Genomic DNA, 27,431 nt, shown 5'->3' on the forward strand with positions numbered 1-27,431 from the left:
TGGAGTCCAAAAGGCCTCAGTCCTCCAGGTGACCTCCTTCCCCCTGTGGGTGCTGACTGTAAGGCTAACCGTGGGTGGGACTGTTTGCCCACAGGGCCAATGGCTGGTTCCTTTTTTGGGTGGGGGCATGTGGGAAGAGGGTTGCAGGGCTGGGGAAGGACTGTCATAGGGGGCTGAAGGGACTCGGGGCCAGGGGCTGTGTTAGTCAGAGCCTTTCCAGGGCTGGTTCTGGCTTCTTCCAGGGCTTCGGCAGCATCTCTGCTTCTGTTGTTCAGGCACTCAGCACCAGAAGGTCCTTGGAGAACAGAAGAGAGAATCCAGTTAATGGATGAGATGACTTCTGCCTGCAGCCTAGTAGTCACCTGCCTTTGGATTGGGCAAGTCACATTTCTGGGAAGGAGCAGTTCTGAAGAGAGGAGACAATTGGGGGCAAGGGGTCTGAAGATCACCCTGGCCATGTCATTGGCTTGCCCTGTACAGGGGAATATTGGGCAAGACACTTCCCTCCCCACCCCTCATCTCTTTCTTCTCCCAGATAAGAGAAGCAGGCCTGGGCCTCTGTCCACGCTCTCCCCAAATCCAATTTCCACAACTAAAAATACCTACAACAAAGTAAATAATAAGTTTAACCCACAGAACAAAATAAATACCCATGAGTCTGTACTGATATAAATTATTGGATCAATAAATAAATGGTGAGCAGGTATGGTTCTTCCTCGTAGGAGATTTCTACCTAATAAATGTGAAAGGAGTTATAGAGTCTCCATTGGGCAAACATTGCACTAATAACTGTTGCAGACAAGAACCATTAAAGAATGCTAAAATGAATGGCAGAAAGCATGATGAGAAGTAGGATATTTGGGTCATCTCCAAGTATCTCCTTGTGAGATATTTATTAGTTACAATGGGAAAAATCGTAACTTAACAGTGGGGAAACTGGCAGGAACCACCTTAACCACATGACCAAAGTCAATATCCCTGGGAAGAAGGCGTTGACATTGTGTGCCCCTGATACGGTGCACTGAGAAGGCACACAGCATCGCTTCAGTGGTGTTCTTGCCAAAAATACATAACCTCAATCTAATCATGAGAAAACATCTGTCAAATCCAAATTGTAGGGCACCCCACACAACGGGCCAGACTCATCAGAAATGTCAAGGTCATAAAACACAAGGGAAAATTTAGCAGCTGTCACACATTGGAGGACGCTGTCGCAGATTTGGACTGATGACCAAATGCAAAGTGGGATCCTGGATCCTAAACCAGACAAAGGACATCAGTGGGAAAACTGTCAAGGAAGGCCTGTAGATCAGTTAATAGTTTTGTATCAGTGTGAACTTCCTGGTTTTGATCATTATACTCTGGGTATATAAGATGGCAACATTAGGGGAAACTGAGTGAAGAGTGTTCTAGTGCTCTGTGTACTATTTTTTCAACTCTTCTGTAAGTCTAAAATTGTTTGAAAATGAAAAATTAGGAGCGCCTTGGTGGCTCAGTTGTTAAGCATCTGACTTTGGCTCAGGTCATGATCTCACAGTTGGTGAGTTCAAGTCCCACATCGGGTGAGCTCAAGCCCTGCTTTGGGTGAACACGAGCCCACTTCAGGTAAAAGATGAACCCTGCTTCGGGTGATCCCTGCTTCTCTCTCTCTCTCTCTCTCTCTCTCTCTCTCTCCCCTTCTGGGATTCTTCCTCTCTCTGCCCCTTGCTCACTTGCGCCCCCTCTCTCTCTCTCAACAACAAAAAAAGAAAATGAAAAATTAAAATACATGGCTAGACCCATATAATAATAACAAGAAGAAAGAGGAAGAGGAAGAAGGAGGAGAAGAGAAGGAGAAGAATTAGCTACTATGTACAGAGGTTGTATGAGACCAAGACTGGACTGGGTCTTTAAATCAGTGGTTCTGCTACTAGGAATTTATCCAAGGGATACAGGAGGGATACATAGAGGGAGAGAGAATCTTGAGCAGGCTCTCCCTCTCCCTCTGCCCCTCACCTCTGCTCACATGCAGGAGCTCTAAATAAATAAATAAATAAATAAATAAAATGCTGTATCTCATTTAATCTCTCATCACAAACCCTATGAAAGGGGCATTACCGTCCCCATTTTCAGATGAGGAAACTGAGGCTCAGGGCAGCACTGAGGCCCTCCAGGAGCTCAAGAGATGGGACCAGGACACGCACCACTGAGGACCATCCCAGCGCCTACATCTGACCTCTGTCCGCACTGTCCCTTCAAGGTCACTGCCCGCCTCCTTTGCTCTCCTGAGGTGGTGGTGGGGGCCACCCCTGGGCTGAGACCCAAGCCCAACAGGTGTGTGAGGAGCTGGGCTCTCTGCACGCTGCTGGAGGCGGTGTGGACGGGGCCATCTTTTGAAAAGGAAATGGTTGTTCTGGGGGAAAAGCCCATTCTTTCCATTTCTGGAAGTGTGTTCTGAGGAGCATACTGAATCCCAGACCCAGAAACACCTTTGTGCACCACGATCTTTATTACAATGAGGACACTGAGGATGATGGACCCTTCTAGACTCCTCACTGTGTGCCAGGGGCTGTTTAAGGCACTTTACACGTAGAATCTCACTTTATTCTAAAAGTAGCCCTATAGTTAGGTACTATGGTTAGCCCCTTTTTACAGAGGAGAAAACAGGCTCAGAGAAGTTAAGTAACTTATCTGGAGTCATCCAGCAGGATACTGGCAGAGGCAGGATTTGAACCCAGGCTGTTGGGTTCTAGCATCCTCATTCTTTAATGCTACTGCCCTACTGATCAAAATTGTGTTTAAAAATAAAACTCCAGAAAGACTGGGATGAAACAGCGAAATGCTCTAAATGTTCATTTCTAGGTTGCAAATATGTCTAAGAGGATAAACAGGTGTTTGTTTAATCTTTTCTGTATTTTCCAAATTGCAGATAATGAGCATATGCGGTTTTTATAGTGGAAAAAGACCCCCTGCATTTGAATTTCAAGGCAACTGCCATGATTATAATTAGCAATTACTTCAGGAATATTTATCCAAAGGCCCATCTTCCCACTGGCTGGGTGAGCTTTGCAAGGGTCAGGGTTGTACATTTTGCTCACTGCTGTATTCCCAGCCCCTTGCACATTATTTGGCACTCAGAAGGTGCTCAGTAAAAGTTTTTCCAATGAACTACATCACACTTCCACTTTGGGTGAGCCCCTTACTGCTCTGAGCCTCAGTATTCCCATCTGGGAGATGGAGGCGAGGACGTCTGCCATGAGGACGAAATGAGATGGTGGGTTGGAAAACTTTATTTAAGGGTTCTTAAGCTTGGTGTCCTGTTCCCCCAGCCCCGCCCTTTGAGGAAACAAGCCCCTCTTGCCCCACCCTTCACCTCCCTTCTCTTCCTCCTCCCAATTCCTGGGCATGGAGCGGAGAGCGAAAAGAGCTCTTCCTCCCTTACCTCCAAGACGTCGATGTCTGCATTGCTGAAATCAATGTTGAGGATTTTGGGGAGAGGGACGCCAGAGCCCAGCACGGCTGTGAAAAGAGACAACAACAAAACGGTCAGGCACAGTCAGCGTGGCTAAGACGTGTCAGCCACACAGGAGGCTACCAATATTTTCAAGGAAACCAGCCATTTCTCCTCCATCTCTAGGCCTTTGTCCTTGTAGATGCTCCCACCTAGAGCACACTCCCTCACCCTTGACTGCCTGCCAGGTTCTGAGCCTTCCCCGGGACTGTTTGGATGTCATGCCCTCTATGAGATTTCCTCCACCCCAGGCCGAGCAACCTTGGGCTCCTGCCTCTCCCTCAAACTGCACCCCCCCACCATTATTGAAATCACAGAATGTTAATTCTCTGCTTCCACATCTGTCACCTCTACCTGTCTTGTGAGTTTCTTGCAGGCAAGGACTGTGTCCCCGGTGTCACCCAGCCCTGGGCTGGGCACAGAGGAGTGGACAGATGTTTGCTGAATGGAGGTATGGAAGGATACACATGGGGCCCCAACAAGTGACTGCCATGGGATGTGCTGTTTGCTTTCAGATTGGCAGAACTGAAGTAGATTCATAGTGATTCATGTTCTGGGAAGGAAGGAAAGAAGGAAGGAAGGAAGGAAAGAAGGAAGGAGAGAAGGAAGGAAGGAAGGAAGGGAGGAAGGAAGGAAGGAAGGAAGGAGAGAAGGAAGGAAGGAAGGAAGGGAGGAAGGAAGGAAGGAAGGAAGGAGAGAAGGAAGGAAGGAAGGAAGGGAGGAAGGAAGGAAGGGAGGAGAGAAGGAAGGAAGGAGAGAAGGAAGGAAGGAAGGGAGGAAGGAAGGGAGGAGATAAGGAAGGAAGGAGAGAAGGAAGGAAGGGAGGAAGGAAGGAAGGAGAGAAGGAAGGAAGAAGGAAGGAAGGAAGGAAGGAGAGAAGGAAGGAAGGAAGGGAGGAAGGAAGGGAGGAGAGAAGGAAGGAAGGAGAGAAGGAAGGAAGGAGAGAAGGAAGGAAGGAGAGAAGGAAGGAAGGAAGGGAGGAGAGAAGGAAGGAAGGAAAGGAGGAAGGAAGGAAAGGAAGAAGGAAGGAAGGGAGGAAAAAACATAAGAAGGAAGAGAGGGATGAAAAGACAAGTGAAGGAATCTGGATTAAATGAAGTCAAACAGATTTTCTGCCTCCAGCAGGACTTTTCAGAGAGCAAGGGACATTGTAAACCTACCCCAGAGTAGTATATTCAGAATTTCCCAAACTTGCTTGGCGCCACGGAACCCTTTCCTTAAGAGTATCTTATGGGACGAATTTTTTCACGGAACCCACTTTGAGAATCCTGGCTCTTCTCCAATCTCTCACTTTTGAGAATGGCAAATTGCATTACAGCGAGACCAAGGGGCCTGCTGCCCAGTTCACACCACCTCTTAGTGACCAAGCCAGGGTGAGAGTCTCCGCCTTTTGCCTCACAGGTCAGCCCAGCCCAGCCTAGCTCCTGACATCGTCCTCTCCCGCTGGCGAACGTGCCTGGCCTTGGTGACCAGGGCTTTTCTGTGATTGAGATTTGGCCTCCTCTGGTGATAGTTTTCGGGATAAAGGTCCATCTGACATCAAGAGCACCCCCAACGAACCCTCGCTGGTAGAGCTCACAGCAGCCCTTCTCTGTCCTCTTCTCCATGATGCAGAAGCAGGGAGAGGGAGGGTGCGGCCAGACCGGCAGAGGCCTTGGGGGCGAGGTTTCCAGTTAAAACGGGGTTCAGCTACCCCAGCCTCCAGTGGCCCTGCAGGTCAGGTGGCTTCCTGATAACATCCTTGAGGCACCACAGAGAGGGGGAATCATGCTCAGTCCCTTCTTTTTATGAAGTTGGGCAAGAAAACCCTCTCATGATAATGTGGCTGCCTAGGGGGCGGATTCTGGGTTAGGAGGCTGGGGAGATCAGTAAGAGCAACTTTAGCTTTATCTGTACTGATGAAACTTTCTACAACAATAATGTATTCACACTGTCTCTGCATGTAAAATTAAATACGTGATATCAAAGATAAAAAAAACACAAAACACAAAACACAAAAAACAAAAACAAAAATCAATCAAGGACATAACAATGTCAATATACCTAATAATACTAAACTATATACCTAAAAATGATTAAGAAGGTAAATCTCACATTATGGGTATTTTACCATGACTAAAAATAAACCTCAAAGATTACAGGAAATATCTTATGCCATATATATTTTTTTAATGGAGAAAAAAGAGTTTAATAGGAAATATAACCAGGGGTCGAGACTAATTGCCTCTGGGAGGTGAGATTTTACCTTTTATTTATTTTTTATTTATTTAAAAAAATTTTTTTAACATTTATTTATTTTTGAGACAGAGAGAGACAGAGCATGAACAGGGGAGGGGCAGAGAGAGAGGGAGACACAGAATCTGAAACAGGCTCCAGGCTCTGAGCTGTCAGCAGAGCCCGATGTGGGGCTCGAACTCACGGACCGTGAGATCATGACCTGAGCCGAAGTCGGACACTTAACCGACAAAGCCGCCCAGGCGCTCCGAGATTTTACCTTTTAAACTGTTCAGGACTTTCTAAAACTTACACACATATAATTTTCATGTGTGATCAGAATTTTACATGGATAATCAGAAAAATCAGCCAAATAAGTGAAGAAGAAGGAAAGGGAGGAGGAAGAGGAGGAGGAGGGGGAGGAGAAGGAGGAGGAGAAGGAGAGAAAAAGGAGGAGAAGGAGGAGAAGGAGAGAAGAAGGCGGCAGAAGCAGCAAATATGGAAGTTGATGCACCCTTGGGGCAACATTTGCACTCAGAGGGTTAAATAAATAAGCTTAGAATGAAGTTCTCAGGAATACGGTTGAGGTAGAATGGCTGTGTGTCAAACATGACCAGCAGCCACCAGGTCCCCAAGCCACCCCCCACCCCCGCAGAGGCACAGGCACCGCTCTCACCGTTCATGGCGGGCAGAAATGCCAGGTCGAAGATCTTCCCCACCAGCACCTCCAAGAGGCCAACCTGCAGGGAAAGGACGAGAACTCAACCCAGGCAGTGGTTCGCTCAGATCCCGGGGGCCCCTTGAGGCCCTGCCCTGTGGCCGGAAGGCGCAGAGCTGCTCTGGGAGAATCTGGGAGCTGCCGTGACTTTAGAACCACCTAGGTAGACAGCCGCAAGGCGCATCTGTGCACCTGCTCTCGGTGTAGTTGGGGAGACTGAGGCCCAGAGCAGGGCAAGCACCGGTCCCAGGCTCATGGTGAGGCAGGGACTGGGGGAGGCCCGGAGCACTGGTCTACCATGGCTCGCTCTGCAGCCACCCTGGTGTCATGGAAGGCCCTCGGGCTGTGTAGCCAACACTCTGGGGTTCCATCCCAGCTCAGTCTCCATGGGCCTCTGAGAAGTCTCTCTCACCTCTCTGACCCTCAGTTTCCTCAGCTGTAAAATGGGCCAGCAAGCCCAGCCTGCAAGGATGCGGCGAGGATCACAGGCAGATCAGGTAAAATATCTGGCCTTGAGACTTCTCATGTGCGCACACTCTTGACTTCTCTAAGCCCTGGTTTCCACAGCTGAAGATAGGAGTGAATACTCCTTTCTCGTACAGTGGTTGTAAAAGCCGAATGTAAACTCCTCCGTGTAAAGTCCCCGCCTTGCTGTAGAACCGCATGGTGTGGCCGTGACAAGAGCACGGGACTTTCATCCCAGCGCTGTGATCTTGGGCAAGCCCCCCAGCTTCTCTGCATTGGGCTGCCTTATCTGGAAAACGGGCTAATAGCTCTACCCAAATCATAAGTTTATTGTGAGGATTAAATGAGAAAAATTTGGTTAAAAAAAAAAAGAAGAAGCTTAATTTGGTGCCAGTCTCTGTGGTCTCTAATTTCACACTGTGCAAGCTTCTTTTCTTCTCGGAGTCCAGAGATGCCAGTTCTGGTCCCAGCTGTGCCCCAGGCAGCTGTGAGGCACGTCGCTGCCCAGCCCTGGGCCCCAGCTTCTCCATCTATAAAATGCGGCTGGTGACACCAGCAACATGGGTTGTGGAGGCTGGGGGTGGAAAAACCCAAAAATGGGCAACACGGTAGGTATTTGACTCTCTCCGTGCACATGGAAGTCTCACCACGACTGTTCTAGAAAGCAAACATCTGTTGTCAATTTGTAAAAGAGAAGAGGGGCATTTCTGGAGACCCAAGAAATGGTGTGGGGGGGACCCAAGAATAAACAGATGAAACGGGACCCACCCCTAGAATCTGAGCTTCTCTGGTTAGAAAGGCAGAATTTCGGAACGTGGTGGTAAAGGGGTGGTTAGAAACATATCCGGGACTGTTTGCTTTACAGATGAGGAAACTGAGGCTCGGAGTGGGTTGGTATTGCCCAAAGTCACATAGGAGTCAGTGGCAAAGCCAAGCCTCCAGATCCAGAAAGGAAGGGGTCCTGGGACGTGGCTGTCCCTACCGCCCCCCTGCTTCAGAGCAGAGGGATTTGGGCTAGGTTGCCTCCATTAGAGCAGGTGGTTTAAAATGGGACAGCCTCGGGCGCCTGGTTGGCTCAGTTGGTTTGGCATCCGACTTCGACTCAGGTCATGATCTCGCGGTTCATGAGTTCGAGCCCCGCTTCGGGCTCTGTGCTGACACCTCGGAGCCTGAAGCCTGCTTCCAATTCTGTGTCTCCCTCTCTCTGCCCCTCCCCACTGATGCTCTCTCTCTTTCTCTCTCTCTCAAAAATAAAAAATAAAAACCATTAAAATGGGACAGCCTCATTGGCAGAGTTGGAGCTGTGAGTGTGTACTCTGCCCCTCACTGGCTTTGGGGCCTCAGTTTCCCCACCTGTAAAGGAGGCCTGGCAGAGATGGTGCCAATGTTTAGGAATTCACAGACTCCCTCGGCCCCCGCTAGCCACGTGGGGACACCGTTCCCAGAATATCTTGCCCTTGAGCTTGCGCTTAGTACTTACATCAAAGTTGCCTACGTTTGAGGTTCTGAGGTTGAGGTGAGTCCTGCCAATAAAGCAAACGACATGTTAGAAGTGGTGATTGCCTGAGAATCATATGGGGTTTATATTCCCATAAACTATCGAAAGCCCCTCCGCGAACATCCTCACAAAGACCTTGCTTGACCCGGGGGGCAGTCAGTAAGAACGACATTGATCTCCGCGTATTGAGCACCAACTATGTATTAGACGCGACGCAGAGGCTTTTATACTCTACACAGGAGCCCCTTAGCGGAGGTTTTGTTTTCCATGGTCTCAGTGACCCGCACTCAGCTGCAGTCTGGAGGAGATGATCCCCCTTCTGATGTGCTGCTGAAGGTCAGTGGTAGCCTAATGCTACATCACAGTGCCTACATCATTCACCCGGCTTCATTCATCTCGGCACCTAGGCATTTTATCGTCTCGCATCATCACCAGAAGGCGGGTGAGTACAGCACAGTATTTTGAGAAAGAGAGACGGAAATTTTATTATGGGGTGTTGTTATAATTGTCCTCTTTTATTATGGTTGTTGTTAATCTCTTACCGGGCCTAGTTTATAAATTGAACGTTATCACAGGTACATTTGTACCGGAAGACCCAGACCCAGTAGAGGTGGGGTTCAGTACCGTCTGCACTTTCAGGCATCTGCTGGGGGTCTTGGAACGTATCCCCTGCGGATAAGGAGGGACTGTCTGTACATAAGGCTCAAATCATAACTGTGACTCCTATTGGCTGTATGTCCTTGGCCAAAGTACTTAGCCTCTCTATGCCTCAGTTTCCTCGTCTGCAAAGTGAGTGGCTACAAGGACTAAAGGAATCATCCAAGTCAAGCCCGTGCCTGGTACATGGTGCGTGCCATGCACACATAAGCAATCATCCCTACCTCGCCGGATCCTTCCGGCAACCCTGTCTGGGAGTAACCTGAAGCTCCCGGGGTAACTGACCATGGCCACAGAGCTCAGAGGGGAGAGCCCAGGACTCTGCCCTGAGGTGCGTTTTTGGCTGCTGGGCTATTCTGAGGAGGGAGGCTCAAGGCCTGGGTTTGAGGTCCCTGTCTGTGCTGTGAGGGTCTCAGTCTCACTGCACCCGAATCTCACCTGCAAACCCACAGCCCTACCTGCGGCCAGACCAGACTCACCCATGGGGCAAAGCCATTGGGGCCGTAGGGCATCCAGCAGGACAGAAACCAGTGTTTTACTGCCGACTTCCATTCCTTTCCCTCCTTTTCCCTCAGCCCCTCCATCCACAACACCGCAGCTTTTTCCTGCCCTTTAAAGTTTGCCTGGACTGCTCTGGCTGCCCCCAAGCCCCCACTGGCCCCTTCTCATCATCCAGGCCTTAGGTCGGGCATCACCTCCTTAGAAACTCTTGGATGGCTCTGAGTCATGTCTTATTTTGAGTAATTCCCATTGTTGGGCTTGATCAACTGTCATAAGAAGAAAAAGTGATAATGAACGAGGCACACGCTGACAATTTTACACACAGTCTCACTTATCTTGAAGTGGGAATGAGAATAGTACTTACTGCCATAGGCTGAGGTCAAGAATGAAATGAATTGAGACACATTCAGGGCTTAGCTGAATGCCTGGCACGTAGTGTTATTATGAGTCCTATGAGGTAGGGACTATTATCCCCATTTTCAGATGAGAAAGCTGAGTTTCAGAGAGGCAAAGTCACTTGGCCTTTGTCACACAGCCTGTCAGTGGTCACGTTAGGATCTGAGCTCATATGGCCTGGCTCCAAAGCCTGCACTTGTAACCACGCGATGCAGCTCCAGCTCAGACAGACCTGGGCTGGCCCAGAGCCCGTCTCTGGACCTGCTGCGTGGGCCTGAGTAAGGCAACCCGCCTCTCTAAGCCCTAGTTGTCTCCTCTTTAAGATGGGAGATGCCGCAGGGCCATTGCAAGGCTGAACAAGAGAATGCACATAAATACCTAGTGCAAAGCCTGGCCCATCATCATCACGGCCGTCATTATTATTATTGATATGGTAGTTGTTGTTGGCAGTAGGTTCCTTCTAGCAAGCTCACGGCATCACCCCCACTGCCTAGCTTGCGCCAGCGGCCTTGGCGGTCACAGCCGATTTTCACCTTTGCAGCCTCTTGGATTTACCCAGCCCTGACAGCCACGCTGGGGGACCTCCGGTGACCTCCCAGATGTCCCTTCAGGAGCTGGCACCAGGCACGGCAGCACCAAGGAGGACTTTCTGAGCAGCAGGGGCCCGAGTCTGCAACCCCCTTACTTGTCCAGCTTGGCGTCGATCATCAGCTTATCCCCCTCCACGGAAAACATGGCCAAGAGTTCTGTGTCCTGGAGGAAAGAGGGATGAGAACGAAGTGTGGCCACTGGGAGCGCTCTGTGCACCAGGCGCTGGCTGGGCGCTGGGTCAGCACTCAGCGTAACACAGGCTGTTCCCCGAGGTCTTGGCCAAACCTCCTTTTACGGGCCGGCCGAGGCCCCCGTAACGCTCACTCGGCCAGATGAAAAAGAAGGTGTGAGAGTGATCCAGGCAGTGGGAAGGGTATGTGCCAAAGCCCTGGGGCAGGAAAGAGGATGGCGTTAGATGGAAGAGAGAAAGCCGGAGAGCAAGGAGGTAAGAGGGCTGCAGGAGACTGAGTGGGAAGGGGCCAGATCGGGCAGGACCAGAAAAATCAAGGCTGCATCCTGGAGGCACTGGAGAGCCATGGCAGGACTCTGAGCTGGATCATACAGACATTTAGGCTATTGATGGAAAAATTTCCACACAGTAGGGGCTGATCAACAGGGGACTGAATCAGGCACAGCCATGTCCACTCCCTGGGTGAGAACCAGCCCTTTGAATCTGACATCTGGTGATGCCCAGAAAGGACCCCAATACACCATGGCTTGGCATGGTCTAGCTGAGAATACCCACTTCCCGGATTAGAAGTGGCTCATTTGGTCTTGAGCCCTGGGAGGAAAGACTGAGAAGACATAGCAGATGGGGCAGAACCCTAAGTGTCTGAATCTTGAGCTTTAACCACCAAGGGGGAAATGGCACTTAACACAGCACATTGCTTCAACAAATAGGTGCTTTACTGAGCACCTACTATGTGTAGCACTCTGTGGCTAGGCTCTGAGGATGCTGTAGTGAATAAGACAAATTACATCTCTGTCCAGAAATAAACTAACAAATGCATTTTATAGTGTCAGGTTAAGGCTACAAACCAAGTAACGCAAGAGAGGCAGAGATAGAGAGAGAGAGAGAGAGACGCATCCAAGCTCACATAGCTAAAAGTGCTAAAGGTTGAATTTGAATCAGATCATCTGGCCCCAAGTTGGGCTTATAGTCACTACGGTTGGTTTTATGGGGATCTGAGGGGGTCTGGGGACTCCGGAAGACCACTCGGCGCCCCCTCCCCCCCACTGATACTCACCACATCGATGAGGCAGATGGTGGTCTCAACGTCATTGGGCTGGGAGACCATGACCTCGGAGGTGGCGAACACCCTCACCAGTGCCTTGTCCTTCTGCAGCGTCACTGAAGGCGGGTTCGGTACCTGGATCCTGATGGTGAGTGGGCGGGACTCGGGGTACTGCTGGAACACCTTGCGGAGGGGACACCAGGCCAGAGTGAGTGGGGCCCTGGGTAGCGGGGTCAGCAGCCAACTCTAAACACACGGCACAGGGTGTCACCCTGGGCACCTGCAGCAATGCCCGAGCCCTGCATGCATGTGAGGGCTCTCACCTGCTGCTGCGTTTGGGGAGGGGGCTGCCCTCTCCGAGCCCCTCACAGGGGGTTGCTACGAGAATTAAATGTGGGGTGCTGGCAAAGCCTCGAGCTCAATGCCCGATGCATGGAAATGCTCAGAATTTGCAACTGAGCAAGATGGGTTTGTCCGGACATTCACGATCACATCGAATCATTACAACAAATCCATAGGGTATTATTTTCTCCGTGTGACAGAGTTAAAACACTGAGGTTCAAGCAAATTGTCCAAAGTCAGCAGGCGAGCTGAGATGGCAGCCCAGGGCTGTGTCACTGAGAAGCCCAGGGCCCATCTCCCCTCCTGCTGCCTCTGGACACCCCACCTGGAATGAGAAAGTTTGTATTTTGGGGCACCTCACAGTGAAAACTCAGAGCAAGGCACAGCCTACCTGGGTTTGCAGGGGTCTCTGGAGCCCCCCAGGTGGGAGGAATCTGAGCCTGTTTGCCGTGAATGGACTCCCCAAAAGCTAATGAGCTAAAGGGACGGTTCATCAAAAAGTCAGTTCCCATATGTGCTGAATTACTGCTTTACCAAAAACTTTATTTTAAGGAACATTCTTCTTTCTTCTTTCTTTTTTTAAAAAATACTTTAATCTCTACACCCAGCGTGGGGCTCACATTCATGACCCCCAAGATGAAGAGTTGCATGCTCTTCTGACTGAGCCAGCCAGATGCCCCAAAGGAACACTTTTCTTAAATATACTAAATGGGGGCGCCTGGGTGGCTCAGTCGGTTAGGTGCCCGACTTCAGCTCAGGTCATGATCTCGTGGTTTGTGAGTTCGAGCCCCACGTCGGGCTCTGGGCTGACGGCTCGGAGCCTGGAGCCTGGTTCGGATTCTGTGTCTCCCTCTCTCTCTGCCCCTCCCCCACTCACGCTCTGTGTCTCTCTCCTTCAAAACTAAACATTAAAAAATTTTTTAAAAATATATATTAAATGAATTTAACTATATGGGAAAAACTACAAAGTGACTTTAAAAGGAAATCCATGTAAATGGAAACTTCTCCACAGGCAATGCAGCAGTGTGGATCCTGGAACTAAGAAGATTCTACTCATGTTCTTGAACACATTGTCAAGGCGAAATTCTTTTATTTATTCTTACTTATTTTTAAAAAGTTTTTGTAAAGTTTATTTATTTATTTTGAGAGAGCACAAGCGGGGTAAGAGCAGACAGAGAGGGAGGGAGAGAGAATCCCAAGCAGGCTCCATGCTTTCAGCACAGAGCCCGATGCAGGGCTCAAACTCACGAACGGAGAGATCATGACCTGAGCCAAAATCAAGAGTCAGATGCTTAACTAACCGCATCCGACTGAGCCGCCCAGGCACCCCAAGGTGAAATTCTTTTAAACAAACTCTTGATCTGTTGGCGAATCTAGTAGATTTAGCCAAATGACCACTGAGCGAATTCACCCTTTGGCAAATTGGCTTTCAACAAATCAATAATGTGGTAACTGGCTTTTCACAAGGGGATTTTGGGGATACCTGGAGGAGCCAACCCCAACATACACGGTCTCCAATAATTAGCAACACCTTCCTTCACAGGGATGCGGAGAGGTTACCTCAAACTCTCCCCACAGCAGCAGGAGACCCAGGATGCACACCCCAGCTCTGATTAAGCCTGGATCTCCGGGGGACACTCTCCCGTGTCTAGCCTGAATCTCCGCTGCTGCAGACCCAGAGTCCAATTTCAAGGTCTGAGTCTTTGTGCCAGCACAGCATTTGCCATGTTGTGTGACTTCTCTGAGCCTCTGTTTCCCTGTCTTGAAATGGATTGCTCCCCTTTTCCGGCCCCATGAATGAGGGGGATGATTAAAACCAAATAAAAGAGGGGATTATTAATTTTTTTCATAAACTGTAAAGTGCAGTGGACATAGAAGTGGTCCAGTAAATAAAAGGTCCATTTGATAGAACTCTACCTGCCCCTGGGACCTGCCGCTGTTTTTGACCTCAGATAATGGTGCTATGCCATTCAGCTTCCAACCGCATGAGGGCGATAGTGATCATTTGTTGACTTGGGTCTCCTTTCCTGCTTCTGAAGTCGAACCAGGAGCAGAACAGAACAGGTAGAAAAGAGATGAAAAATGTCTAAAATGGTCGTAGGTTACAGCAATCCTTTGTACCTGCATAGCGCTTACTGTGTAAGAAGCTCTCTGCTGCCAGGTGCAGGTTAACAGGTTTTGGACCAGCGCTGGGACAAGAACTGGGATCGGAAAGGCCTTTGTTCCAACCATATATAGCTAATAATCTGACAAGAGCACACTTGCCCTTTTTTTTTTTTTTAAAAAAAAGACTTTGTTATTATGAACAAGAACAATAATAGTGAACATTTATCAAATGCCTACTCTGTGCTTATGTTCAACTCCCAGGTTCACAGCCACACGGTGAAGTGGGCATTGTTAGCCCCATTTCCCAGAGGAGAAAACGGAGGCTCAGAGAGACGTCATTTGCCTATGGTAGTATGGTTGAGACATGCTTAGCTGGAATTCAAGTTCATGTTTGCTCCAAAAATCTGGCTCCTCCCATCTGAGCCACCATGCACCTGCGCGTGTCAGCACCTTTACGTGAACCATCATCACCTTCATCTCCTTCACTCTCCTAGACGAAGGTGTGGAGTAGGAGCTCGCATCCTTTTTTTACCGATGAGGAAGCCAAGGCTCAGAGATGTTAAGACTCTTGCCTGAAGACACACAGCGATGAAGTAGCCAGACGAGGATTAGAAATGTGCAGACCAGCCCACTGCTACAGCTCAGGGTCTTTCCACCTCAACCCTCCATGCCCTCCTGGCATGGGGATTTGGACACCACACCTTTGTCACTGCACTCGGATCACCCCACCCTGGTTGTGGGCGTCTCCCCTTCTGACCCAGTTCCTGGGACACCTAGAAGGAGGGGAGGGCTGAAGACAAGGGGACGCGTCTGCTTTACGTACCTTGGGAATCAGAGCTCCCAGCGTGGACGTGGTGAGAGGAGGAAGTTCTTCAAACTGCAGGGCAAGAAGGGGCATGTGAGTCCCTGAGGCTGCAGGGACAGACAGGAGTTGCTAACACAGTGCTTAAACTCCTACACACCCTCAGGCAACCAGCAGGGGCATCTTCTTCCCTTCAAAGATCCCTTGGGAGGTCCTGCCTGTCCAATGGCAACCCACATACTAATCATGGCAGCCGTTTTGTGGTTAAGGGGACAGGGCCAGCCACTTAAGCTTACTATAGGCATGACTTTATGGGGCAGGAGGTAAGAAAAGACCTGACTCTTTCTCCTCTAGATGTAATTCTTAACTTTTTTTGTTGATTTTATTTATTTATTTATTTATTTATTTATTCATTTATTTATTCATTCATTCAGAGAAAGAGAGAAAGAGGCAGAAAGAGAAGGAGAGAGAATCCTAAGCAGGCTCTGCACGCCAGCTTGGAGCCCCACGTGGGCCTTGAACCCACAAATCGTGAGATCATGACCTGAGTCAAAACCAAGAGTCAGATGCTTAACCGACTGAGCCACCCAGGCGTGCCTAAATGTAATTCTTTATCAAAACAAGGTGAACATCGGTGAGTCCATGTGCATAACCCAGTGTCCACTAAATGCATAATTCTGCCATATCCAAAGATCTGCTTTTGAAAACCTCAAATACTAAAAAATGAAAAGTCAGTACCATTTGGCAGAAAGAAATGGCAACTGTGAAAGTAAATGCAATAAAAATGAAACAGTGCCATTATATTCTCCATGGATCTTGTTGTCTGTGGAGGGCTTTGAGGGGGGTGAGTCCTGTTCTCTCTCAGTTACAAAGAGAACACTTAAAAGTACAAGAGAAGATTAACTATATACTAGCACCAAATGGAGACTTCTTGGTGGAATCAAGATGGACATAATTCATATGGTGGGTTTTTGGAGAATAGCTTGTTCTTAGGAGACACACACAAATTTATGGAGTGGGATGTCATGTTTCTAAAAACTTAAATTGTTCAACAATAGCTAGCTAGCTTGCTGATAGATAGGTTAGATAGGTGGATGAATGGAATGATGGAAGGAAGGAAGGAAGGAAAGAAGGAAGGGAGGGAGGAAGGAAAGGAGGGAGGAAGGGAGGAAGGAAGGAAGGGAGGGAGGGAGGAAGGGAGGGAGGGAAGAGGGGAGGAAGGGAGGGAGGAAGGAAGCATGGATGAGTAGGTGGGAGGAAGGGAGGGAGGGAGGGAGGAAGGGAGGAAGGGAGGGAGGGAAGAGGGGAGGAAGGGAGGGAGGAAGGAAGCATGGATGAGTAGGTGGGTAGATCAGGGGGTGAGCAGATGGATGGATCCGTAGACATGAAGCAAATATGGCAAAATATTAACTGGTGAATCTAGGTGAAGGATATTTGGGCACTGATTGTGCTATTTTGTAACTTTTCTGAAGGCTTGACATTTTTAGAAGAAAACGTTTGGAAAGAAAATCATTCTGGAGCATACCTTATTCTTATGTATCTTTTAGTTATTTAATATCAATGTTTACCAAGTAAAAGGATCCTAAGCATTTATATTGAGATACGTATGTAAGAATATATACTATGATTTTAAAGAAGGAGTGACATAAAATTAAATAGAACTGAATAGAGATCATCATCATATGATTTGATGTTCTTTAATGCCATGCCTATGAATCACCTAAAATCATCTCAGTCACCGTGCTTTGGTAAACACTGACATGACCAATACATGCCCGTGAGTGCGAAATGAGTCAGGGGCACACTGTCTACTTACTGTTCTCACTTGAAAGCAATTTGCCCAAGGCTGTGGGGACTAGACAGGACCAACGGGGAGCTGTTTGCTGCCCGGCCCAGCCCACCTCCGGATGGGACCATGACTCACCATGCCGTCGGTGATGTCGATATCCAGTGCCCCCTGCTTCTGCAGGAGGGCCAACACTGAGCCCAGGAAGTTGGCAGAAATGGCCAGTTGGGAGTTGGTGTTGTCGCCCATGGGGGGTAATTCTGGCATCTTTTGTCTGGGAGTCATGGCTGGTCGCCCCAGTGGATAGTCAATGAGCTCGCCTCCAGCCTCCCCGACCAGAGTCTGGGGAAGCAGAGAGGAAAGGGGTCACAGAGAGGGTTACAGGGAGATGAGCGGAGGAGGCTGAGACTGGGGTGACGTCCTGGCAGCCTTCCTCGATTAAACCCACTGGGTCTGAGTTACCCTTTCTTTTATGGTCCCTGGCTTTTCTTCATTTGTGATGGCATGGAACCTCCTGCAGTTCTCACTTTATGACCACTTACAGCCATGAGCTATCGCCCTTTATTTTAAATACGTGTCCAACATGGATTCTTGCCCCTCCACCCTGCCAAAAGGAGCTAATTATGTGTCCGCACAGTGCCCATGGCGTATCTACTCCCTGAAGACCAGACCCCTCTACCTGCTCTACAGATGCTGTGTGGTCTGCCCGTGGGGACTTCTCCGCCTCGTTGAGAGCCACTCTGTCCCTACTGCCCCTGGTCAGTCCCTGCCACCACCTCACTACTCCCACCGTGGCTCCTTCCCACATACTGTTCCCTGACCCACGCTCTTCTCTTATTATGGCCCACTTACTGGCAGGTCTCAGCTTACATGTCACTTCCTCCAGGAAGCCCTTCATGACCTCCCTGGATACAGCCTGACTCCTTGCTATAGTCTCTGATATCCTGGGACCCTCTTGCACAGAACTGATGATCTTTAATTGTGTATTTGTTTGAGTGACTCTTGGATAGCCTAGCCCCTCCAACGGATTGTAAGCTCCATTAAGGCAGAGGTCTTGCCTTGTTCACGGTGCACGCCCAGCCCCAGCACGGAGTCTGGCACACAGCAGGTAACCGACAAACACCTCTTGAATGACTACTGTTTGTGAATAGACTGGGGGGCACGTATATGTGTTCACACGTATCCTGTGTACGTGGCAGCGTGGGGTTCACCCGCAGTTCTGTAGCTGATAGAGCAGCAGGGGAAGCACCCATGTTGGTACAGGCTGGTGGGGGAAGAATGTGTGTGTGTGCCCCGTGCACAGGTAGGGGTCAGATTCAGTGGTGTGCTGGAACCCGCTCACGCCAGCTCGGAAGAGCAAAAGCTCCATGCATGTGATATAAAGTTAGTAGCTTGAAACTGGCCATGGTGGGAGTCTTTAGAGCATGGACATCAGCACGGAGGTCACCTTATTATGTCATACAGTGGCTGTGAAGACAGACGGAGTCAATCTACATAAAGCACTTGGAACGTGCCTGCCACGCAGCGAACACTTGGTAAGTGTTGGCTGTGATTGTGTTTCCTGATGTGGCTTCTGGAAGGTCTTCAAGTAATCAGAAGAGGGTCCTGGTCCAACACTGCTTCCCAGACACTGAGTAGAAGCCCATGGGTCTGGCGCTCACACCCTTGCCTGCCTTCCCTTCCCTGAGGCCCCGGCACTCACGTTGAGGTCCAGCTCCAGGAATTCCCCGGTCACGAGCGGGAGGCTGGAGAAGGTATACTGAACACTTCCCAATATCCCCAGAGGAACCAGAGCTGCAGGAAAAGGTGGGGTCATAGGGAGTCCCCTTCATCCTCCCAGATGCCTTCCCTTCTTATGCCCCAAAGGGGGCGGGGCAGCAAGGCTCCAGCTCCAGACAGTAGCATGAAAAGAGCAAGAGTTCTGGGTTCAAATCCCACCTCTGCCTCTTCCTTGCTGTGTGACCTCAGGCAAGACACTGTGCCTCTCTGAACCTCAGTTTCTTCCTCTGTAAAATAGGTTTGTGTAACTCCTTGGACTATATTGTGGTGTCTGTGGGATTCTGGATATTTATAAGCTTTGTAAACTGTGGAGTACTGTGACCAGGGAGGAAGTTTTAAGGTTCCACAACGTGGTGCTTAGTTGAAGCTGGCATTTCCCTGACTGCTTATGGCCAACAGCCCCATCCTCTGGGCTCTCCCTCCCTTGTTCCTGGCCACAAAAGGACAGAATTTCACCCGTCTGCAAAAGCCATCCCCAAACTTCCTGGGGTCCCAGAGAGACGGGAGCGCCACCCAAGAGGGCTGCCCTGTATGACTATAGATACTATGCACCTCACAAGTCACGTGCCTCCGTTATGTTGCAGTCTATGTCAAAGGAGGTCCCTGCCATCCTGCTGTGTGTGAACCACACAACCATACGGGGCAGGCTTGCCTCCAGTAATGTTCACTCAGAAATCGTGGACCACGGCTGGTATCGGAACCTGGTTCTAGGGACCTGAACGGTATTCATGGTGTCTCCTGTTATTCACTCTCCAATCCCTCTGTGGGCTGAAGCTAGCCCCCCATATTAGAGTTGAGGAAACTGGAAGGAGTCTTTCCAAGTCCACACAGCTGTCAGGAAAGAGCCAGGGCTCTGACCAGCCTCACTGTCTCTGTCCAGAAACTTAGCCACCGTGCCAGGTGGGATGCTCCTCCCTCCGGGGGCATGTCTGGCGCCAAGAGGGAAGGCCAGGTAGCCTCTCTCCTGTGACATCAGCCACACCGCGCTCTAAGGGCCCGAGAGGGGCCTGGTGCCCCCACCACACTGGACCTTCCTCCCAGACATGCTATGCCCCCCCGGCGCCTTCCCTGGCTGGGCCCGAATCAGGGCTGGAAGACGCTGGCTGAATGAAGCAAAACAGGAAGGACTTACAGTCCACGAGACCCAGCTGGTCGTTGACAAGACCCAGCACCACATCCACGATGGGGCAGAGCTGTGGGGGGAGAGATGGCATGAGGTTCTGGAGCCGGGGCTGGGCGCTGGGGCGCGGGGCGCAGGAATAGCAATGACAATAGCTGCGTTTACTGCCTGCGTGCTCTGTGCCTGGCACTGTCCTCCCCACAGCCCTGTGGGGAAGGCGCTCTCCTGATCCCCATTTTATAGATGGGAAAACCGAGATCAGAGAGGTGATAGGATTTGGTCACGTGGCTCGGAAGTGCCCGAGCTGGGATTCAAACCAGAACTGTGTGACTCTTAAGCTCCACTTCCTTATCCCGTCACTCATCTGTCCCTCCACATTCGTCAGGGTCCTCCCCAGACCCCCAAGAACAGGCCCCAGCCCTCTGGCTCCTCTGGGTCACCTGCATGCCCGCAGGGATGGAGGCTGGACTGCGCTCCCTCCGTCTGGGGAAAGTCTGTGCTCCTTGCTCCCCATCCCAGGATAGGTTCTTACCAAGTCAGGGAGGACGTTGGCCAGGACTCGGTTCACTAAGTTGTCCACAAGGTTGGGGAGAAGCCTGAGGAGAGAGGAGTGGGGGAGGAGGAGGGAGCTCACCAAGCTTGTCCACGCAGCGTCCTGAGCCAGGCCCTGGGCAGCGAGAACCCCTGAGTGCTGGAAAATTGTTCCGAAAGCCAGACAGACAATGTACATTCACCACAGACCTGGCCGGACAGGCTGCCCAGGCAAATTGCTTGGCTTTTCATTCACTCATTCACTCATCCATCCATCCATCCATCTGTTCATTCAACAGATGCTCCTTGAACTCTGCACTGGGCTAGGCCCAGGCTGGGATGCTCCTGTGTGCAGAAGTCACTCCCTCCTGCTCATCTGCCCCTCTAGCGGGCTGCTTGCTGCAGGAAAACGAACATATTCCTCTGTCCAAGCACCCAGCACAGTACGTGCTCGATAAATGTGTGTGGAAGGGAGGGGAGGAGAAATACTGGCCGACAAAATGTGCTCATGGGGTCCACAGGAGACAACGAGCTGTTGCTGTTGAAAGTCTGGGAGATGGGATTGGTTCTACAGACAAGGAAACAGCTCTGGAGAAGTGGTCCAAGTGCATCATCCAGCTGTAAACAAACCGTCCTAACCAGTTGGTTAAGGGGGGAAAGAGATCATAGTATTGATGCATAGGCAAGACACATAGATGGACAGACAGACAGACTTGTAGGGCAAGGGTTTATTTCCCGAGGCCCCGCAGTGATGAGAAGGTGAGCGAAACATGGTCATCCTCACGCAGTGTCACCGATAGCTTGGCCCCTTAAAAATCCGCCCCTCTGTCCCCACTGAACACTGCCCTGCCTGCACCCTCCCAGCTTGTGTCCAACGCTTGCCAGCTTGACAGAGCAAAGCGTTTCTTGAGATCATGTCCTAATTAGAACATTTCTGTACACGTTTTGGTCTCCTTCTTAGGTGGATTCACAGCTTAAGGGACCTTGTGTTGGTTCCAATGCTCTGTGGATGATAAGGCCCTTGAGAATTTATCCATGCATGGGTGCATGCATGCGTGTGTGTGCATATGTGTGTGTGTGGGGGGTAATTTGAATTTAACCTATGTCCATTCAGGGCACAGACTGTTGTCTCCTTCTGAGAAATTATCCAACAGATACATCGGCCCATGTTTAAAATGTACATAATTCACTGTAACCTATTCGTCAGAGCAGAAGATTAGACAAATTGCAATGTCCCCACACCAGGGGACTGGACGAATACATGATGGCTCATCCGGACAACGGAGTACCACACAGCTGTAAAAAGTTAAACAAAAAGGAAGCTCTCAATGTCCAAATACAGGAAAAGCTCCAAATAGAGTAAATGAAAAAGTGCAAGATGATGTTTATAGTATGTGTACACTTGTGTTAAAAGGAGGGTGGGGAATGAGACTCTATGTTCATGTTTGCTTCATTTGTAGAAAAGAATTGGAAGGAGAATCAAGAAACAAGCACAGTGAGCTTGTGGGGGGGGGGGAGCGGGGAGATGGGAGACAGGGTGAGAGGGGGCTCTCCAGTCTGTGCCTTTGTATTTTTTTTTATATCTTTGAACCATGTACTACCAAAAATATTTCCTAGAAAATTAAAAAAATCTGTGAGGTTTTAGGACGCCTGGGTGGCTCAGTCGAATAAGCATCCAGCTCTTGATTTTGGCTCAGGTCATGACCTCGCGGTTCATGGGTTCAAGCATCGCACCCTCTCACTCACAATAAATAAATAAACTTAAAAAAATCAATCTTTGAGGTTTCTGGGTGCTTCTCTCCCCTCCTCTTCTCACCAAAATATCAGGGGCCAATTTTCTCTGTCCTTACCCACTCTAGAGCAGAAACAAAGACTCAGAGAAGCTCACATGAATCAGAAATTCTTGGGGTCAAGTCGTACAGTGAGGTTATCTGCTCCCAAAGTCTAGATAAGATGAGCACTGGAGTGACAGGGGCAAAGAGATTGATAAGACAGGAGGGGGAGGAGCAGGCAGCCAGAGGCCTCAATGGGAGAAGCCAAAGACACCTTTCCCATGATGAAGGCCAGGGAGGGAGGAGAAAGGGGCTCAGCTCTGAGCTGCTCTGGTGTGCCCTCATCCAAGACCATCACCTGGAGGCAGCGTACCCCTCAATACACACTCACTTGGAACCTCTCTGGTTGTGTTGGCCATTTTGTGGGGAGGATATGATAGAAAAAACCCAACCCCTAACCAAGGTTGCATTGGATAGAACCAACTGGGAAACTTCCCCATGAGTTGGGGCTCCAAGGGACAGAAAATTCCTGCTAGACATATATTCAGAAAACTCTTAAATTTTTTTTTTAATTTTTATTCATTTTTGAGAGAGAGAGAGAGAGAGAGAGAGAGAGAAAATGAGCGGGGGAGGGGCAGAGAGAGAGACAGAGGGAGACACAGAATCTGAAGTAGGCTCTAGTCTCTGAGCTGTCAGCACCGAGCTGATGTAGGGCTCGAACCCCCAAACTGCGAGATCATGACCTGAGCTGAAGTCGGATGCTTAAACCAACTGAGCCACCCAGGCGCCCCAGAAAACTCTTTTTCAAAATATTTATTTATTTTTAGAGGGGAGAAAGGGCAGAGAAAGGGAGAGGAAGCATCCCAAGCAGGCTCTGCACTGTCAGCACAGAGCCCAACATGGGGCTCGAAGCCACAAACCGTGAGATCATGAGGCGAGCCGAAATCTAGAGTTGGAGGTGTAATCATCTGAGCCACCCAGGCGCCCCTCTTCAGAAAACTTAAAATGTGCCAGGTTCTGTACTGTTTTGCATTCGTTATCTCCATTCCAAAGGGAAAGAGAATTAGCCCATTTCACAGACACAGCAAGTGGAGCTCAGATGCAGAGGGCAACAGAATTGCTCAAAGTCACACAGCAAGGAATCGTGGAGGTTGAACCGCAGGCTGCTTCTAGAGCCTCTGCTCCTGACCACATGGTTTATCAAAGATAGACCGCTCCACCGTCCACCGAGGCACTCCACTGCCCACCGGTACTCACCCTCGAAGCAGCTTGACTTTGATACCCCCCAGGAGGGTGTCACATCGCTCTACAACTAGCCGAGGGTAGCCTGTGCGGTCCATGGTCAGCCGGACCTTGGCCGTGATGTTCACTTCCACCGCGATGTCCAGAAAGCCAATGAGACTAGAGGAGGTCGTGGGGCCAGGGAGACGGCTAGTCAACCTCAGCCTCCAGGCCTCCAGCCTCATTCAGTTCTACCCAGCACCTTGCACCTTGGGCTGTCTTTGCTGTCCCGCCCCTTGCTGTCGTGCATCTATTCTGCACCTTGCTCATCTCTAGGGGTCCCAAACCAGAAGGCTTCCCAGGTCCCTCTACATCCATGAACAAATCCATCTCCCACTTAGTCAATGAGAGAGCCTCAAAGGCTGGGAACAAGAGTCAATAAATGAACTCTACACATAAATTCTGGTTTTCAAAGTGACTACCCACTGACCTAGCCTTATAGACAGGACCTCATCCCATGGGGAGAAATCAGCACAAAAGTCCACTCTCTAAAGTCCTCCGCTAAGCACCTACTTTGTGGCGGGCACTATCAGGGAGACATTTTCTTGCTTTCCCTCCCTTGCGGCCACAGCCACCTGGAAAAGGGCATGTCACTACGTCCGTGGCAGGTGAAGACACTAAGACTTGGTGACATTAGGGGCTGACCAGAGGTCACACAGCTTGTAATAGAGTCAGGATTCAAAGCCAGGCTGTCACCTGTCTCTAGCCTCCCAGATCTTAACACCCATGCAGGCTACCTTCACTGCTGACCGGGACCCGAAGATGGCCCGAGCCCAAGGGTATAAGTCAGGTGCCGGTAACACATTCGGTGTTAGTATTCCTCACATTACAGACAAAGAGGCTGGGGTGCAGACAGGGGAAATGACCTGCTCAAGATCTTTCATCCAGGACCTCGGGTGGTGGGGACCCCTCCAGGGCTGAGGGTACACACCTCTTCCCATTGATGGCCACGCGGGTGTACAAGCTCAGGTAGACGCCCACACCAGGCAGGAGCCGCACGGACACTCGGGGGAGGGTCAGCTCCACGATGCGCAGCCTGCATAGGACCCAGGCTGGTGAGATGGTCATCCCCGGGGTCTGCCACGCTTCACTGGGGGTGCCCTGTGTCATACACCCCCTTCTCTGTGCCACATTCATTCCCCCTAACTCTAAAGAGACCTGAGGTTTGTGGATAGAACTTGGAAAACACAGAGAAGTGACAGGGAAAAAATGCCATGACCCACACTCTCATTGCCTAGAGGCCCACTGTTTACATTTCCTTGTGTTTCCTTTGAATTTTTTTCTTGTAAAGATGCCATTCTCCCTGCTTATCCTTGCCCTTCTTTTCCTGGTTCCTTCCTACAAATTCTCTGCTTCAGTTTAAGACCCTCTTCCTCCAGGAAGCCTTCCCTGACCTCCCCCACTATACACATCCTTATTTCTCCATGAGCTGCTAACCAGTGTTATAACTGCATGATTATTTTCAGGCATCTTTATCAAAGCCCATATACCCCATTGGCCTGCAAGCTCTGTGTGGACTGGAGATGTGTCTTTTCTTGGCTAACCATGTGTCCTTGTCCCCAGTGCCAACACAGTGGCCTGCACATAGGAGACGTGCTCAGTATTTGTTGAATTAAATAGTGACTATGAGAATATGAGAAGGAGACTGGGCATAGCTGAAATTATATGTGTGTAGTTTTAAATCCTTGCACATTTTCTACTTTAACTATGATGATGACCATTCTGTAGCTGAGGAAATTGAGACTCAGAGAGAAGAAAACAATGGCCCAAAGTCACACACATACATAAAAAGGTGAGCTGTGACTCAAATTCAGGGCTGTTTAGTGACTAGACCCAAAGCCACACAACTTGGGACTCTCAAGATGTCCAGTCCTGAGGCCAAGTCTTGAAGTGCATGGGGCTCTGAAGACTGTCACCCCTCCAACTCTAGGCCCCTGGGATGATCACCATGTTTGTTAAGTTCATCGTTTGGGCTTGATAGGGAGAGCCTGGCCCCTCCTTACCCGGTGATGCCCTGCACGGTGCTGAGGATGCCGCCCTCGCCAAGCACGCCCAGGACTCCACCTCCTCCGAGAAGTCCTCCATCACCAAGGAGACCACCTCCTCCGAGCAGACCACCTTGGCCCGACAGGATGCCATCGGCTGCCAGCATGCCCCCAGTGCCCAGCAAACCACCTGGGCCCAGCGCCCCAGTGGCTACACCGGGTGGTATCTCTCCGGGCCGCAGCTCCCTCCGGTGAAGCCTGCCCACGGCTGCCGCACCTTCGGCCGACCTGTACTGCCCACGGCCCCTGTGGCCGCCATATGCATTGTCAGCATTGCGGTAGTCACCTTTTCGGAGGTCCCTGATGCTTCCATCTGACTCAAGGATCTCACCGTATCTGTATTTGCCCCCCAGCTGGGCAGTGTTGTCATTGGTCTCGATGTGACCATACTTGTAATTACCGCCAAGCTGCTTGCCATTGGTATATTTGGGGGGGCGCTCTCGAACATGGAAATCGTTGTAGGGAATGCCACCGACACCTCGGGGGAATTCAACGCGTCTGTAGTCATCGTAATGGTGTCGGCCACCACCCAGAAGACCACCACCGCCACCCAAGAGACCACCACCACTGCCACCCAAGAGCCCCCCACCACTGCCACCCAAGAGCCCCCCGCCATTGCTGCCTCCGCCACCCAACAGCCCCCCGCCACTGCCACCCAAGAGCCCCCTGCCATTGCTGCCTCCGCCGCCCAACAGCCCCCCACCACTGCCACCCAAGAGCCCCCTGCCATTGCTGCCTCCGCCGCCCAACAGCCCCCCACCACTGCCACCCAAGAGCCCCCCGCCATTGCTGCCTCCGCCACCCAACAGCCCCCGCCACTGCCACCCAAGAGCCCCCTGCCATTGCTGCCTCTGCCACCCAAGAGCCCCCTGCCATTGCTGCCTCCGCCACCCAACAGCCCCCCGCCACTGCCACCCAAAAGCCCCCCGCCATTGCTGCCTCCGCCACCCAACAGCCCCCCGCCACTGCCACCCAAAAGCCCCCCGCCATTGCTGCCTCCGCCACCCAATAAGCCTCCCCCAACCCCACCCAACAGGTCACCACCACCCCCTCCGCTCCCACCACCAAGCAGGCCCCCCAGAAGGCCACCGCTCCCACCACCTCCACTTCCACCAAGCAGACCCCCCAGGAGAGGTCCTCCACCATCACCACCAGCTTTACCCATGGGCACCTCTCTCAGGGCTGAGCGGAGAGCATCACTCTGCTGCAGGGTGCCTGAAATGGCTGCAGAGAAGCAAAGGCATTAGTGAGGGCTTCCTCCCCCAGGCGCCACCTCTGGCCCACTCCTTGGCTCTCTGGGCCCCACCTTTCCCACCGGTAGAATGTCAAGGTCGAATGGGGAGACTCCCCCAGGCCAATCCAGCCCTGACATTCAGGTGGGCTCACTGACTGCTAACCTGGACCTGCTCTTGCTTTAACTAGATTTCAACATCATTCACCAAACCTGGAAAGATTTTCTTCCTTCTACTCCCTTTCAAGTGCTCCACACTTTAGAGCTTATAAACCTGCTTGGATGGCATCAGAGCAGGTCTTTGTTTGCCAGATGACAAAAATGAGCTCCCAAGAATTAAAGGGGGGAATAATTACAGCCCCCACATTTGAAGGCCTTCAATGTATGTACCAGGAATGGGACCACGTTTTCAGAAGGCTACCTCATTCATTCTCAAACCAGTCCTCTATGACGGGGGCCACAATCACATCCATGTTGCAGACGAGAAAACTGAGGCTCAGAGAATTCAAGTTGTGGACTTAAGGTCGGTCAGTATTTGAACCCTGGGAAGGCTGACTCGAGGACCCAAGCTCTTAGTCACTGCTTCTACCGCCTCAGGCATGAAGTCCTCAACATGGTGTAAGTGTGTTGGGAATGGTAACCAAAAGCAAAAGGGGAATAATTTACCCACCCACCTGATGTGAAGAGGGTCCTTGGGATTTCAGAGTTGGCTGGACTGCCCTGCCCACCCCACGTCACCCCTGACTGCCGCAGGCCTGGACTCACCATTGCTCAGCACGTCTTTGGTAACCCTGAGGACAGTGTTTGTTTCTGCGCGGGTGCCACAGAGAGCTGCCACAGACAGAGCAGCCACGCACCAGGCTGTCCACAT

At 50.7% G+C, this 27,431-nt stretch overlaps 1 protein-coding gene across 1 annotated transcript; it reads right to left on the reverse strand.

Annotated features, from left to right (window-relative positions):
• BPIFB4 (BPI fold containing family B member 4) lies at positions 1-27,431 on the reverse strand. Its single transcript, XM_007073570.3, has 16 exons — positions 27,326-27,431; positions 26,491-26,553; positions 25,288-25,807; positions 24,216-24,320; positions 23,261-23,404; positions 20,233-20,296; positions 19,713-19,773; positions 18,504-18,595; positions 16,940-17,143; positions 15,037-15,090; positions 11,778-11,948; positions 10,625-10,692; positions 8,368-8,410; positions 6,381-6,444; positions 3,422-3,498; positions 1-295 (listed from the first exon to the last, which is right to left on the reverse strand). Exons 1-16 carry the CDS (start codon positions 27,429-27,431, stop codon positions 272-274), a joined length of 1,860 nt encoding a protein of 619 aa, XP_007073632.1. The 3' UTR covers positions 1-271.

Source organism: Panthera tigris, chromosome A3 (assembly GCF_018350195.1).
Source record: "Panthera tigris isolate Pti1 chromosome A3, P.tigris_Pti1_mat1.1, whole genome shotgun sequence".
Lineage (NCBI taxonomy): Eukaryota > Metazoa > Chordata > Mammalia > Carnivora > Felidae > Panthera > Panthera tigris.